This window comes from Ovis canadensis, chromosome 7, assembly GCF_042477335.2.
Source record: "Ovis canadensis isolate MfBH-ARS-UI-01 breed Bighorn chromosome 7, ARS-UI_OviCan_v2, whole genome shotgun sequence".
Lineage (NCBI taxonomy): Eukaryota > Metazoa > Chordata > Mammalia > Artiodactyla > Bovidae > Ovis > Ovis canadensis.
In genome coordinates, this window is record NC_091251.1 from 56,217,551 (window position 1) to 56,230,033 (window position 12,483).

The following is a 12,483-nucleotide window of genomic DNA, read 5'->3' on the forward strand; positions in this document are numbered from 1 at the left end:
CATTTTTCTTAACAAGCACCAGCTCTCTGCATCAAAGCTGAGGACTAACACACAGATACCTTAGGATCTATGCACCCCAAAGTTGCGTACATCAGACATTCAGTCTTAAAGCCTTTGTGTTCTGTTTTATATGCATTTCCAACAAGCTTACTCGTTTGTTGTTGTTGTTACTGTTGTTGTTGTTATTGTTGTTGTTAATCTTCCAAAGAGTAGAAGCACAGAAGGAAGAGGGAATTACATACATCAAGAAGTGGTCACTGACAGGCTGATAGCAAGAGAGCTAACAAGGTCACAAAGCAGAGCAGTCTGGGCAGAACAGCCTTGTTTACTTGATTAACCCCTAAGGGTGTTGCTCAAGTGGTGTAATATATTATTCATCTTGAGTAGATTCATCAAGGAAAAAAATCATATATTTATAAAAAAATTGTATTGAGGTGTAATTGACATATAATATTATATTAGTTTCAGGTGTAGAACATAATGTTTATTTGTATATATTGGAAAATGATCACCACAGTAAGTCTAGTTAACATATATCACCACAGATAATTATAAAATTAATTTTTCTTTTGATGAGATTTATAAGATTTCCTCTTGGTAACTTAAAAAAAAATGCTATTTATTTATTTATTTATGTCTGTGCTGGGTCTTTGTTGCTATGTGCAGACTTTCTCTAGTGGTGGCCAGCAGGGGCTACTCTCCAGCTGAGGCTCAAGGGCTTCTCATTGCAGTGGCTTCTCTTGTGGAGCACTGGGCTCTAGGTGAGCAGGTTTCAGTAGTTGTGAGACAGGGGCTTAGTTGCCCCAAAGCACGTGGTATCCTCCCAGACCAGGGGTGAAACTGGTGTCCCCTGCATTGGCAGGTGGATTCTTTACCATTGGACCACCAGGGAAGTCCTGAGACCTGTCCTCTGATATAAGAAGCTTTGTAATTTCTTGTGAATTGCTTCATTGGAGGCAGCGCGCTTCTTTGTGCATTGTACGGATTGTATGGACATATTGCATTCATCAGATGATGGACATTTTAGTTATTTCTACATGTGAATACTCTGTGACTCCGAAATTCCACTCTGGGTATATGCCCAAGAAAATGCAAATATCTTTGTATACCAAAACAAATATGTTCAAGAATGTTCAAACAGAACATTAAGTCATTATACAGACTAATAAACATGAACTACTCCCTCCCCCAATTATTTTAGAAAAGGAAAAGAACAAGCTGTTAATACCTGCAGCCAAATAGATGAATCTAAATTTAATGTTCAGGAAAAAACAGACACAAATAAGTGGTTACTATATAATTTCAGTAATACATGTTCAAAATAGGCAAAACTAATTTCTTGCAACTGGGTGGTCGTGAATGAGGATTATTGATTGGGAAGAAGCACACAAAAGCCTACTGGAGTGCTGAAAATGTTCTCTCACTGCTCAGTTGTGTCCAACTGTTTGCAACCCCATGGAGTGTAGCCTGCCAGGCTCCTCTGTCCATGGAATTTTCCAGGTAAGTCTACTGGAGTGGAGTGCCATTTCCTTCTCCAGGGGATATTCCCAACCCAGGGAACAAACCTGGGTCTTCTGCATTGGCAGGTGGGTTTTTTACCATTGTGCCACCTGGGAAGCCCAGATATATGTATGGATATGTATCAATTCACTGAACTGTACATTTTATACTTGCATACTCCATGTAAATTATACCTCAATTAAAAATAATAAATGTAAAAATTAGGGGATATCAATTGTACAAGAGTTATTACATTTGGTTTTAGATGTTAACAGTATGTGTTAGTGACCGTCACACAGCCTTCCACTATTCCTCAAGAGGAGCTACTTCACAATCACTGGCTCTAAACAAAGCTGAAAAAGTATGTGCCAGACTTCAGAAAATTGTCCAAATAGTTAATAACAAAGAAAGACTTAAAAAAACCCAAAAACCAGTTGACATTGCTCCTATTAATGTAATTACTGTCGTTACAGTGAGGAAGAAATCGACATAGGTGAATCTCTGGAATTTGTGAAGTTCTCAGATCTTTGGCTTCTCTAATTTGTGCATTAGCTGAGTGCCTAATTTTAAATGTAAATGCTCTACTACTCCCACAACTTCATTAATATATTTCTCTCCTCTTAAAACTTGTATTATCATCTAGAATGGAGGTCTGTATTATTCTTGGCAGAAAAATATTAGTAAAATATTGGACCATTTTTGCCTGCAGGTTCAAGTCATTGACAATCCATGGTTTCTGTTCTTCTGGAATCAGTTGCTTTAACTGTGTTCATTATTGTGTTTTTTTCACTTTTAGCCCATTTTGTTTTTTCAGTGACCATTTGGACTTCTCTTCCTGAATGACTGAAATGTCTGACTAGGTACTATAACGTCAACATCCACAGGCCTCTGTTTGGCCTTTTAGTTTTTCACATTTATGTTGCAAATTTTCAAATAGCAAGTAATCCATCTATTCTAAAGAATATTTCAAGTCTGTAGGTGAGCTGTAATCAAATATTTACTGACGAGATAATATAACATCTGGGATTTTCTTCAAAATCATTTCATTATTAAAACTAGGTGTAGTTACATGGGGGAATTATTATATAACTTTGAGATTTTACATGATAAAAATTTTAAAAACTGAAGTACTTCATTATTTTTCTGCAGTAGAGTATCATGCTTTCTGGAGTGATTCATTCCAGTTTTGTTTTGTTTTTTTTTCCCCTCACCACTATAATGTAGAAAGTTTTACATACGTGCTTAGTAAAGCATAACCTCTATAAGTACTTTATAGGCTCACCCTCTTGAGATGGAGTACAGGTACTTCTTTGACTCCATGTATCAATTTCTTGAGGAAATCCTCAATTTTCTTGAGGATTTTTCTAGCAGATTGATCAGAATAGACTATCATGTTGAATAATTTAGAAAAGTCATAAGAGCTAGTTGAGTCACTGACCTAAGCTTTATATCTCAAAATGGAATAATGGAAGCTGCTTTTCAGAAGGTTTTTATTGATGGCTGTTATTTTTTAACTCACACAAAAAACACATATCATATTGTATGTGATATTATATTGTGTGTGATATCATATTGTGTGTGTCTGAAGCAAAAGTTTATGAAATAATATGCTTTACTAAGTGTGATGTAAACTATTTTTCTTTAAAGAATATATTAGGACACACTGAATTTATTTCACACTCCTCTATTGATCATATTCTGCAGTTTAGAAAACATTTTAATGTCTAAAACAGAGATGTCTTACATATTAATAGTAAACATAATAGTAAACATGCTCTATACCATTACTAGTGGTGTTAAGCAAGATTTAATGTTTGTTTTTTTTTTTAAATAATAAACTACTTGCTGGTATTGGTAAGTAATCCCTTCAGAAAACTTGGCGCAAGAAGGAATAACCATGGCTGTTAACTGCTAACCATTGGGAAATATTTCCAAAGAATATTTTAATAAACTAGTAGAATTAAATTAGTAGAAATAATAAAGACCTCTGGCTTTTTTTTTTTTTTTTTTAAGTTGTAGGCTTTATTACCATCTACCTCTGATCATGCTGCCTGTTCAAAGAGATGCTATCTGGGTGGTGGAGGCAGTCTCTGCCCTAAACAGACATGGTAACCAACCTGAGTTACATAAAGGTGGTTTCTTGTTTTAACTACTAATTACCTCAAATTCGTTTGGCTTGGTTTCTTTTTTTTTTTAAACAAGTTCGAGGTAATAATTTATAAATGCACTACTTTTACTTTTGGGCAAGAAAATCTGACAGCTGGAGATCTAACCAAACTGGGAACCTGAGGCTTGTTATGTTCCTTTATCAGTGTGACTCTGAGAGTTGAGACCTGCTGGTTCTTTGAAAGTGCTGTGTCTGACAGAGCTTGTGATAAATGATGTCTCTGTAGGTAACTTACTGAAACAGGAAGTCTTCATGCAGTGGATTTTATGGGTAGCTTCACATCTAGGACTGCTGCTTCAAAAGAACTGAGTCTGGATGGAAAACTCCCCAAACTACTATGTAATGCAATTTCTTTTACACTAACAATAAAAGAACCCGTAACCAGGAAGTGACCTCGGGAAGTGTTGTGGATTTTGTGCAGCCACTAAAACCTTTGGCTGCTCAGGATTATGCCATCTCACCAGTGGTGTTTTTCTGTTCGTTAAACTGCCTGCCTACCTCACAGTTAATGCATATATCATTCATGTATTGATATGTAGATAATTATATATATAATTTTTTAAGCTGAAGCAGTCGTTCGTTTTAAGTGGGCAGGATTGTAAACCTCTGTCTTTGTAATTAAATTATTTCAAAACAAAATTTTTGTATATCATTGAGTGGCTTAGTGTTTGTCTAGCCTTCCACTTGACTGTGTTTTGTATTGACCTCTTCAGTCTTCTATTTTTTATATTTTTGGCTTCTCCATGTGGCTTGCAGGATCTTAGTTCGAGGACCAGGGATTGAACCTGGACCATGACAGTGAAAGCACCAAGTCCTAACTGTTAGACCTCCAGAGAATTCCCATGACCCAGGTAGTGCTAGTGGTAAAGAACCTGCCTGCCAGTGCAGGAGACACAGAGACGTAAATGGGTTTGATCCCTAGGTTGGGCACATTCTGTGGAGGAGGGCACAGCAACCCACTCCAGTAATTTTGCCTGGAGAATCATGGACAGAAGAGCCTGGCAGGCTACAGTCCTTGGGGTCACGAAGAGTCAAACTGAAGCAACTCCTCATGCACATACTTCAGTCTTAATGATGCCCACTGGCAAACTAATTCATCTGAATGATGCATAGCTCAGGAGAACTACCTAGTCACTTCCAGGGCCTCTTAGGAATAAATCACTTTGTAAGAGGGTGATGTGTTCAGTTTTTTGTTTTTGTTTTTTTTAAATAAGTAGAGAAAGTAAACAAAAAAAAGCAAGACTAGCATTCTGTGATATATCAGCTGTCGTGTTTGGTGTTACATAGGCTGTCATTTATTATACTTCTCTGATTATATTCCTTTATACAGATACAGAAATTGAAGCTGAGAGGTGTTTTGTAATTTGTCTGTTTCTTTTGCATTTAATGAGAACTTGGAGGAAGGCACTGTGGTAGAGTGAGATGAACATTGCTTACCCTCCTGGTTTTCTCTCTGTTTTCCTCTAATTAAAGTATCAACTTTCGCTTTCCTCTTTTCCCTCTCTCTCATGTTTATATCAGAGAAGGCAATGGTACCCCACTCCAGTACGCTTGCCTGGAAAATCTGTGGATGGAGGAGCCTGGTAGGCTGTAGTCCACAGGGTTGCTAAGAGTCAGACATGACCGAGCAACTTCACTTTCACTTTTCACTTTCATGCATTGGAGAAGGAAATGGCAACCTACTCCAGTGTTCTTGCCTGGAGAATCCCAGGGACAGGGGAGCCTGGTGGGCTGCCGTCTACGGGGTTGCACAGAGTCAGACACGACTGAAGCGACTTAGCAGCAGCAGCATGTTTATTTGTAATCCAAAGGTTGCTAGTTTTTTCTTAAATCTCTTGATTATAAATCCTATTTTTTAAACTTATCTTCCAGGAATTATTGTATCATACCTACAATAGTAATAAAAGTAATAAAAATTAGGTTTACTTAGCATCTTGCAGTTTATAATGTACTTTCACATACTCTAACTCTTGTAATCCTTATAATCATACTGTGTGATAGATGTTTTTAAGTATTCTACTGTAAAAACTTCCTGTTCATTTTCTTTGTAGGTATTCTTCTCTCTTTTATCTAATAGATTAATATTTTAAAAATATCACTTTCACTATTATACATTTCCTCTTAGCACAAAGATTTTTGGTGATTTCACAATAAGCCAAATAATGAAGTCAAAACTACTGTATTTGTATTTAGAATTATCCATAATCTGATTCTAAACGAGCTTTTATATATATATATATTTATATATATATACACATGTATATCTCCAAAAACTTTCTCAGACTCTTCTGCATATCAAGTCAATATGGTTCACTTTAGCAAGTATCTCTTACCTACTATATATCAGATCTTTGTTGTTAGGGATAAAAAGATGAGTGGAATAGTCTTGTTCTTAGGAAACTCACTGCCGAGTGGAGGTAAAAATATACATGCATTAGTAATTATAATGTATGTGTTATTTTAAGGTAGCTGAGTGCTGCCTTAATTTTATAAAGTATATTTAGAAAAAAGATTTTTATTTATTTATTAATGGAAGGATAATTGCTTTACAGAATTGTGTTGGTTTCTGCCAAACATCAACATGAATCAGCCATAGGTATACATATGGCCCCTCCCTCTTGAACTCCCCCCCCTGCCTACCTCCCAACCCTACCCTTCTTGGTTCTTACAGAGCCCCAGTTTGAGTTCCCTGAGTGATACAGCAAATTCCCATCGGCTGTCTATTTTACATATGGCAATGTAAGTTTTCCTGTTACTCTTTCCATACATCTCACCCTCCCCTTCCTCCTCGTGCCCCACCCCCATGTCCGTAAGTCTGTTCTTTGTGTCTGTCTCCATTGCTGTCCTGCAAATAATTTCATCAGCACCACCTTTCCAGATTCCATATATATCCGTTAGTATACAGTATTTGTTTTTCTCTTTCTGACTGACTTCACTCTGTATAATAGGCTCTAGGTTTATCCACCTCATTAGAACTGACTCAGATGCACTCCATTTTATGGCTGAATAATATTCCATTGTATATATGTACCACAACTTCTTTATTCACTCATCTGTCAATGGATATCTAGGTTGCTTCCATGTTCTAGCTATTGTAAATAGTGCTGCAATGACCTTTGAGGTACATGTCTCTTTTTCACTTCTGGTTTCCTCAGGATTTATGCCTGCAAGTGGGATTGCTGGGTCATATGGTGGTTTTATACTTAGTTTTTAAAAGAAATATTCATACTCTCTTCCATAGTGACTGTATCAGTTTACACAGAAAAGGGATTTTTTTTAAAAGGTATAAAAGCCACAAGGAACAGCAACCAAAAAAAAAATGGGAAAGAAGATTAAAAACAGGTGAGAAATGGTACCAGAATTCTAGAAGCTAGAAAGCAGTTGTAACTAATTTAAGCAGTCTAGAGAAAGCTGAATGATTTGAAGGATAGGCCAGTTTGTAACATATACACACCAGATATGTTCAAGAATTGAACACATTTGGAAATTTCGGAAAGTTGGGATGCAGAGGGAGCTAAAAACAAGAAGAGTAGTTGCAAGTCCGTATGTATTTTGGGGCTTCCCCAGTGGTTCAGCAGCAAAGAATCCTGCAATGTAGGAGACTAGGGTTTGATCCCTGGGTTGGAAAGATCCTCTGGAGGAGGAAATGGCAACCCACTCCAGTATTGTTGCCTGGAGAATCCCATGGACAGAGGAGCCTGGCAGGCTACAGTCCGTGGGGTCGCAAAGAGTCGGACACGACTGCAGTGACTGAGCACACACACACACATAGATATACACGTACATACATGTATGGAGCAGTTGCTTCACCACATCCCCTCCTTCCCTGGCCTCACCTGGCAGCTACTCTTTTCCACCTTCACAGGAGTTGGGAGGGTCACACTATGGAAAGTAAACAGCTGTGAAAACTGGACTGCCCAACTGAACACAGGGAAAATGAGGAAAAGATTCCTCACTAATTGGTGAGGCCTCCTAGACTGTGGAATAAACAGATCTATAAGCTCTTGCCTTTTTTTTTTTTTTTGAGGAAACTGCACGATTTCTATAATATAGCAAGTTTGTTCAAGTATTAAAAAAAAATACTGTCCCCAAATCTTCAAAAAAAAGTGAGGATTTAGGAAAAGTATGCCCACCTCAGAACAAGAAGCTGGCTTTCCAGGTTATTCACACTCTGTAGTGGATTTCTCTGGCTTTGTTTCTTACCATTCTCCCCTATATATTGGCTTCTTTCATATTGGTCCACTCAGTTGATCACGTTCTCTGCATTTTCTATCATTTCTCCACCTCACTATTAGTATTGTTTTAGAGAAATGCCTTTTATCCTCTCCTGCTTGTTCTCAGTGACTTGCCTCAAGTGACGGCCCAAATGCTTTACTCTCCCTCATCTGCGTCATCTACTGACTTGTTCATATTTCCTTTTTAACCTTATCACTTTATGTGATTTAGTTAATAAACTTTGACCCATGTGCAAGGTCTTGTGTGAGGATTCAGAGTACAGTCTCTGAATAGTAACCTGTGAATCCTCTTTAATGTTGTCTGCATACAAAAATTACTCCTAAATCCATGTACTCTTCTCCACATAAAGGTGCTGGGAAAACTGATGACAGTATTAAAAATATAACAGTGTAGTTTGCAAAGGGCCGTCTATTGTCTAGAGCTTGTTAAAAATAACCAGTATTGTAAGCAGCCTTATGTTCCCCAAATGCAAGGTTTTTATTATCAAAATAATCTATATTATATAAAATTAGAAACAGTCATTTAATACCTTAATGTACATCTTTTTGTGTCCTTTTCCATGCAAATATCCAGCTATGTATGTGTATAAAGATAACATTTACCTCTGTATTACGTAAAAAATAGTCATACTGTACATACCTACAACTTTTAGTCAAGGTTTTGAGTATCTGAAATATGCAGAAGATGATGTTAAGATGGAACAAAAATAAGAAGCAATGTGAAATCCAGTGCAGTGGCTGAGCTATATGGTATATACGAAGCACTCAGAAGGAATTCACATTAGCCTCCCAGGATCAGTGGAGCCGAAGTGAAGGTAGAGGTGAAGGTGGCTAGGTACCCGGCATGTAATGTGGGTTCAGCCAACTGGTGGTTGTTGCTCTTATCCTCATCCTAGGTTCTGACTCTAGGTATCTAGTATAGAAGAATATTGATTCCGTTTCTACAGGTAGAGAAGTTGAGAGGGACAAGGGTTAAACCTTCAGGAAGAACTTTGAGTTGTTTCAGTGTTGTCCAGGTGGAGAGCTGTGGCTGCACACCAGTAACAATGGAGAGCTAGAGTGCTGGTGAAGGGTCAGAACAGCTTTGAGAATCCTCTACTGAGAGACAGCAGATGAGTCTTACACAGAGAGAGTCAGGCTGTGATAGGTTTTATTTCACACTGTCCTTTATGCCAGCTAAGGTTGACGCTAAATACCATGACAAAAAAATATGAAAGCCTTATTTGTCAGTGAGTTATACATATGAGGGTTTCTGTTTATTGTGACAAGAATTAAAATCTCTCCATCTTTGTAATTCTGGCGTCTCTCCTTGAGTTGCCTCGTGACTTAATAGTTGCTGCTGCTGCTGCTGCTAAGTCACTTCAGTCATTTCCGACTCTGTGCGAACCCATAGACGGCAGCCCACCAGTTGGGAAATACTAAATGACAAAATGTGCATGTTGACAGAGAGAGATTTGTTTTCTTTAAAATAAAAGATTCTCATGTCTAACGTAAATTTTCAAATTCTCAAGCTGTTTTTGTTCTTGTCCTGCTGGGTCTCATTATCTCTATTTAGCTTTTCACTTACAAATCATGTTTCATATATGTGAACAGCATTGGGAATGTGACCTTTCTCATGACCCTGTAAGCTAAGATTTTGCTTTGCATTTCCCAGAATAAATGTCACTAAAACATATACATTCTGCTTTTCCCCTAGGTAAAAATCTCTACACCAATGAATATGTAGCTATCAAACTGGTGAGTAGAATCTATATTTGTGGTAATTATGTTTTAGTGCTCTCACCCTTCACGTATCTTTTTACAGGAAATAATTGTAAGTGTTCATAAAAATACTAATTTTTTCCTTGCATATAATACCACGCAGTCATTTCCTTCTAAGATGTATATAGTATTATAGTGATGAATCACTGTATACTGTGAAACACTGTACAGTTAGAAGATGCTAACTATAGTGTTAGCAATGATGAATCCAAAAAGTTAATTAAAAATAGCTAGAAGGAAAAAAAATCCTAGTAATTTCTGTAAACTTTGTACCTTTCACTGTGCTATTTTTATTTAACGTTTTCTTATCCTTAAATATGACTGATCCATTTTAAAAAAATAAGATATTTATCAATATACTTCCAAACCTGATCATCGCCTTAAAAAGATGTCAAACATGGAAAACACATCATGTGCTCAGATTTGAAGCAAAGAGTTCAGTTATTTTAGTCAGTGCTAATCTTATGAATAATTAATTGAAATAATAATCTAGTCATTGAAAATAACACCCTGTTAAAGAATAATTCTGTTGTTTTTAAGGGTTAATATTTTTAGAAGAGACAGTTCTTTAGCCTGTATTTAAGACTGATACAAAACCACTTCTAGCCATATGAAATGCTTTGTATAACTAGTTTCTATATAAATAGAAAACTGTATAAATATTATCCTTCTAATAAATCCTAGTATGTTTCCCAGGATCTGCAGGTGTTTTGGCATTCTTGGTTGGAAGGCAGAGGCATTAATAGTTGAAGGAAGTATCTTGTGGTAATCACTGGTTTGTTTTTTTTTTTTCCTAATGAATTGTGCCTACCACGTCCACACTTGTTTTGTGGTTGGTCCTTTTCTCTCCTTAAGTTTGTTTGTGGAGGAGTTGGAGTTGTCCTGTGAAGAACTGACAGTCATCAGAGTAGTTTCTCTACAAAAGGTGGCCAGGGAGCAGGTCTGAGAGCAGGTAGCTGCTAGGGAACCAAGTATTTTCTTTTGTTTGTTGACTTGGAACTTTTGTTGGCAAAATGGGAGGAGGAAGAGAGATAATGCGTATGACAATGCAGACCAGACATTTTCCTCAGATTGAGTATCAAAGGGTTAGCCATTATATTTTTACTTACGGGAATTTAATGATTCTATAAAAGTATTCTCCAGTTCATCTCTTTTTTTCACTTTTTCTGTTTTATTATTTTGGTAAGTTGGAATAATTTTGATTCTTTGGAACTAGTAATAGGAAGAAGCAGCCCCCTAAAACACTTTAAAATGTTGCCTCAATATGTATGTTTATAATTGTCCCCTTACTTATCAAGACTTCTGGTAGGCGCAGCTTTTTCTATCTATTATTTCTTCTTCTCAGCTTATACTAGTTAGCCTGTTTAGTAACATAATTGATATGACTGACCATTGCATTTCACTTACATTTTATTAAAGTTTTATTCTTCATATGGCCAAGAGTTAAAGCCAAATAGACTTCGTGTTATCTGCTATGATGTGCCTCAGTCCCTCATTTCTCTTTCAAGTAAATCTTAAATAAAGCCTTTTTAAAAGATACTCAGTCTTGTCTGTGGGCCTCCTCTCTCGCTCTGGGGCTGTGTTCTCTGTGGGAGATATGATGGCAGTAATTGAGCTCTCTTCACTGTAACAGCAAAATTTGCCTTAAGCATTACAGTCTTACCAGGTAGCCGTCTGCTGTTGGTTTAGGGTTTCAGGCAGGCATGTGTGCTCCAGAACAACCATGATTCTGGCAGATAGCCAGCCCTCTATAGAGATGTCATCAGCATCTCACACAGAAATACAAGGAAGTCCTGCTCGTGGTGCTTCAGTTCTACTTTGTTTGAATCTTCCTTATAGGCTCCCATTTCTTAGATTTCTAGGAACAGTTTTTAAAAAATCAGAAACAGTGTAAACAAACTTGTGTAATAAACCCCTTCTTTACCCCTATCAATGGAGGTTTCTGGAGTTCTTTTTGACAGGGGTTTTCTAAAGTTGTTTAAAAAGTTTTCTCTCTATGCTGCTAATCCCCCTGCCTTTCACAATCTGGAGATTGTTTGCAGTATCCTTTATTCATAGTGCTTTCAGAAGAGCACTTGATGCTCCAGTTGGCTGAGCAGGCTACAGCTATGTGCAGAAGGGGTTGGCTGAAGGGTATAAATCCTTCTGTCTGTGATAAAAACCCACTCATGTCTGAATATATGTGATGTGTACACCCACTTTCAGCCCTGTAGCTCTAAAGAGTTATTGCTCTTTTTAATCTGTTAACTTACTTTTCCAAGATCAAGTTGAATATTTCCTATTAATGTTTCCAATATAAAGTTTGGGAGCATTATGTTTGAAGAAGGAGCTGTGTTTTTTAAAATTCATTGACTCTTGTGGTTTGTCAAAATTCAAGACTGTTTCTGCAGAAAGAACACTCCTGTTTCTAGTGTTTAGATGAACCTCTGGTCCCATATCAATTTGTCATCACTGGATTCTCTTGGTTTCTTATAAATTATTAATAATTTTGCTAAAAGACAAATTCTGTGATTGGCTGCTTTGGTGGTGATATATTAGAAGATCTAAAACTGAATGGACACTCTCTATCTGAAGAGATAAATGAATAAGGAATACTGTAACTCTATAGTATAATTAGTCTTCTGTACATTTTTTGGGACCACAGGAATCTTGAGAAACTCGAAGTCCAGCTCTGATGCTTCCTGATTTTGCAATCAAAGAAGTGTATGAGTTCTTTCGCAGAGCTCCTTAGGGCTTTGAAATATTCCAGTCTACCTGAATTGATTTAGATAAAGCTTTCTTAGAAGCAAAGGGATAGACTAGATAACTTCAAGGAAAGGT

At 37.0% G+C, this 12,483-nt stretch overlaps 1 protein-coding gene across 7 annotated transcripts in view; it reads left to right on the forward strand.

Annotated features, from left to right (window-relative positions):
• The window catches only part of CSNK1G1 (casein kinase 1 gamma 1), a 153,146-nt gene that overhangs the window by 60,469 nt on the left and 80,194 nt on the right, over positions 1-12,483 (forward strand). For 5 of the 7 annotated variants that reach the window (XR_011258213.1, XM_069596226.1, XM_069596224.1 and 2 more), the window contains exon 3: positions 9,599-9,639. The exons of the other annotated variants lie outside the window; for them this stretch is intronic. Coding sequence is in view for 4 of the 5 variants with exons in the window: in XM_069596226.1 (XP_069452327.1) it covers positions 9,599-9,639 (41 nt within the window). In the remaining variant the exon portion in view is untranslated. The remainder of the gene's footprint in view (positions 1-9,598; positions 9,640-12,483) is intronic. 7 annotated transcript variants of the gene reach the window in all.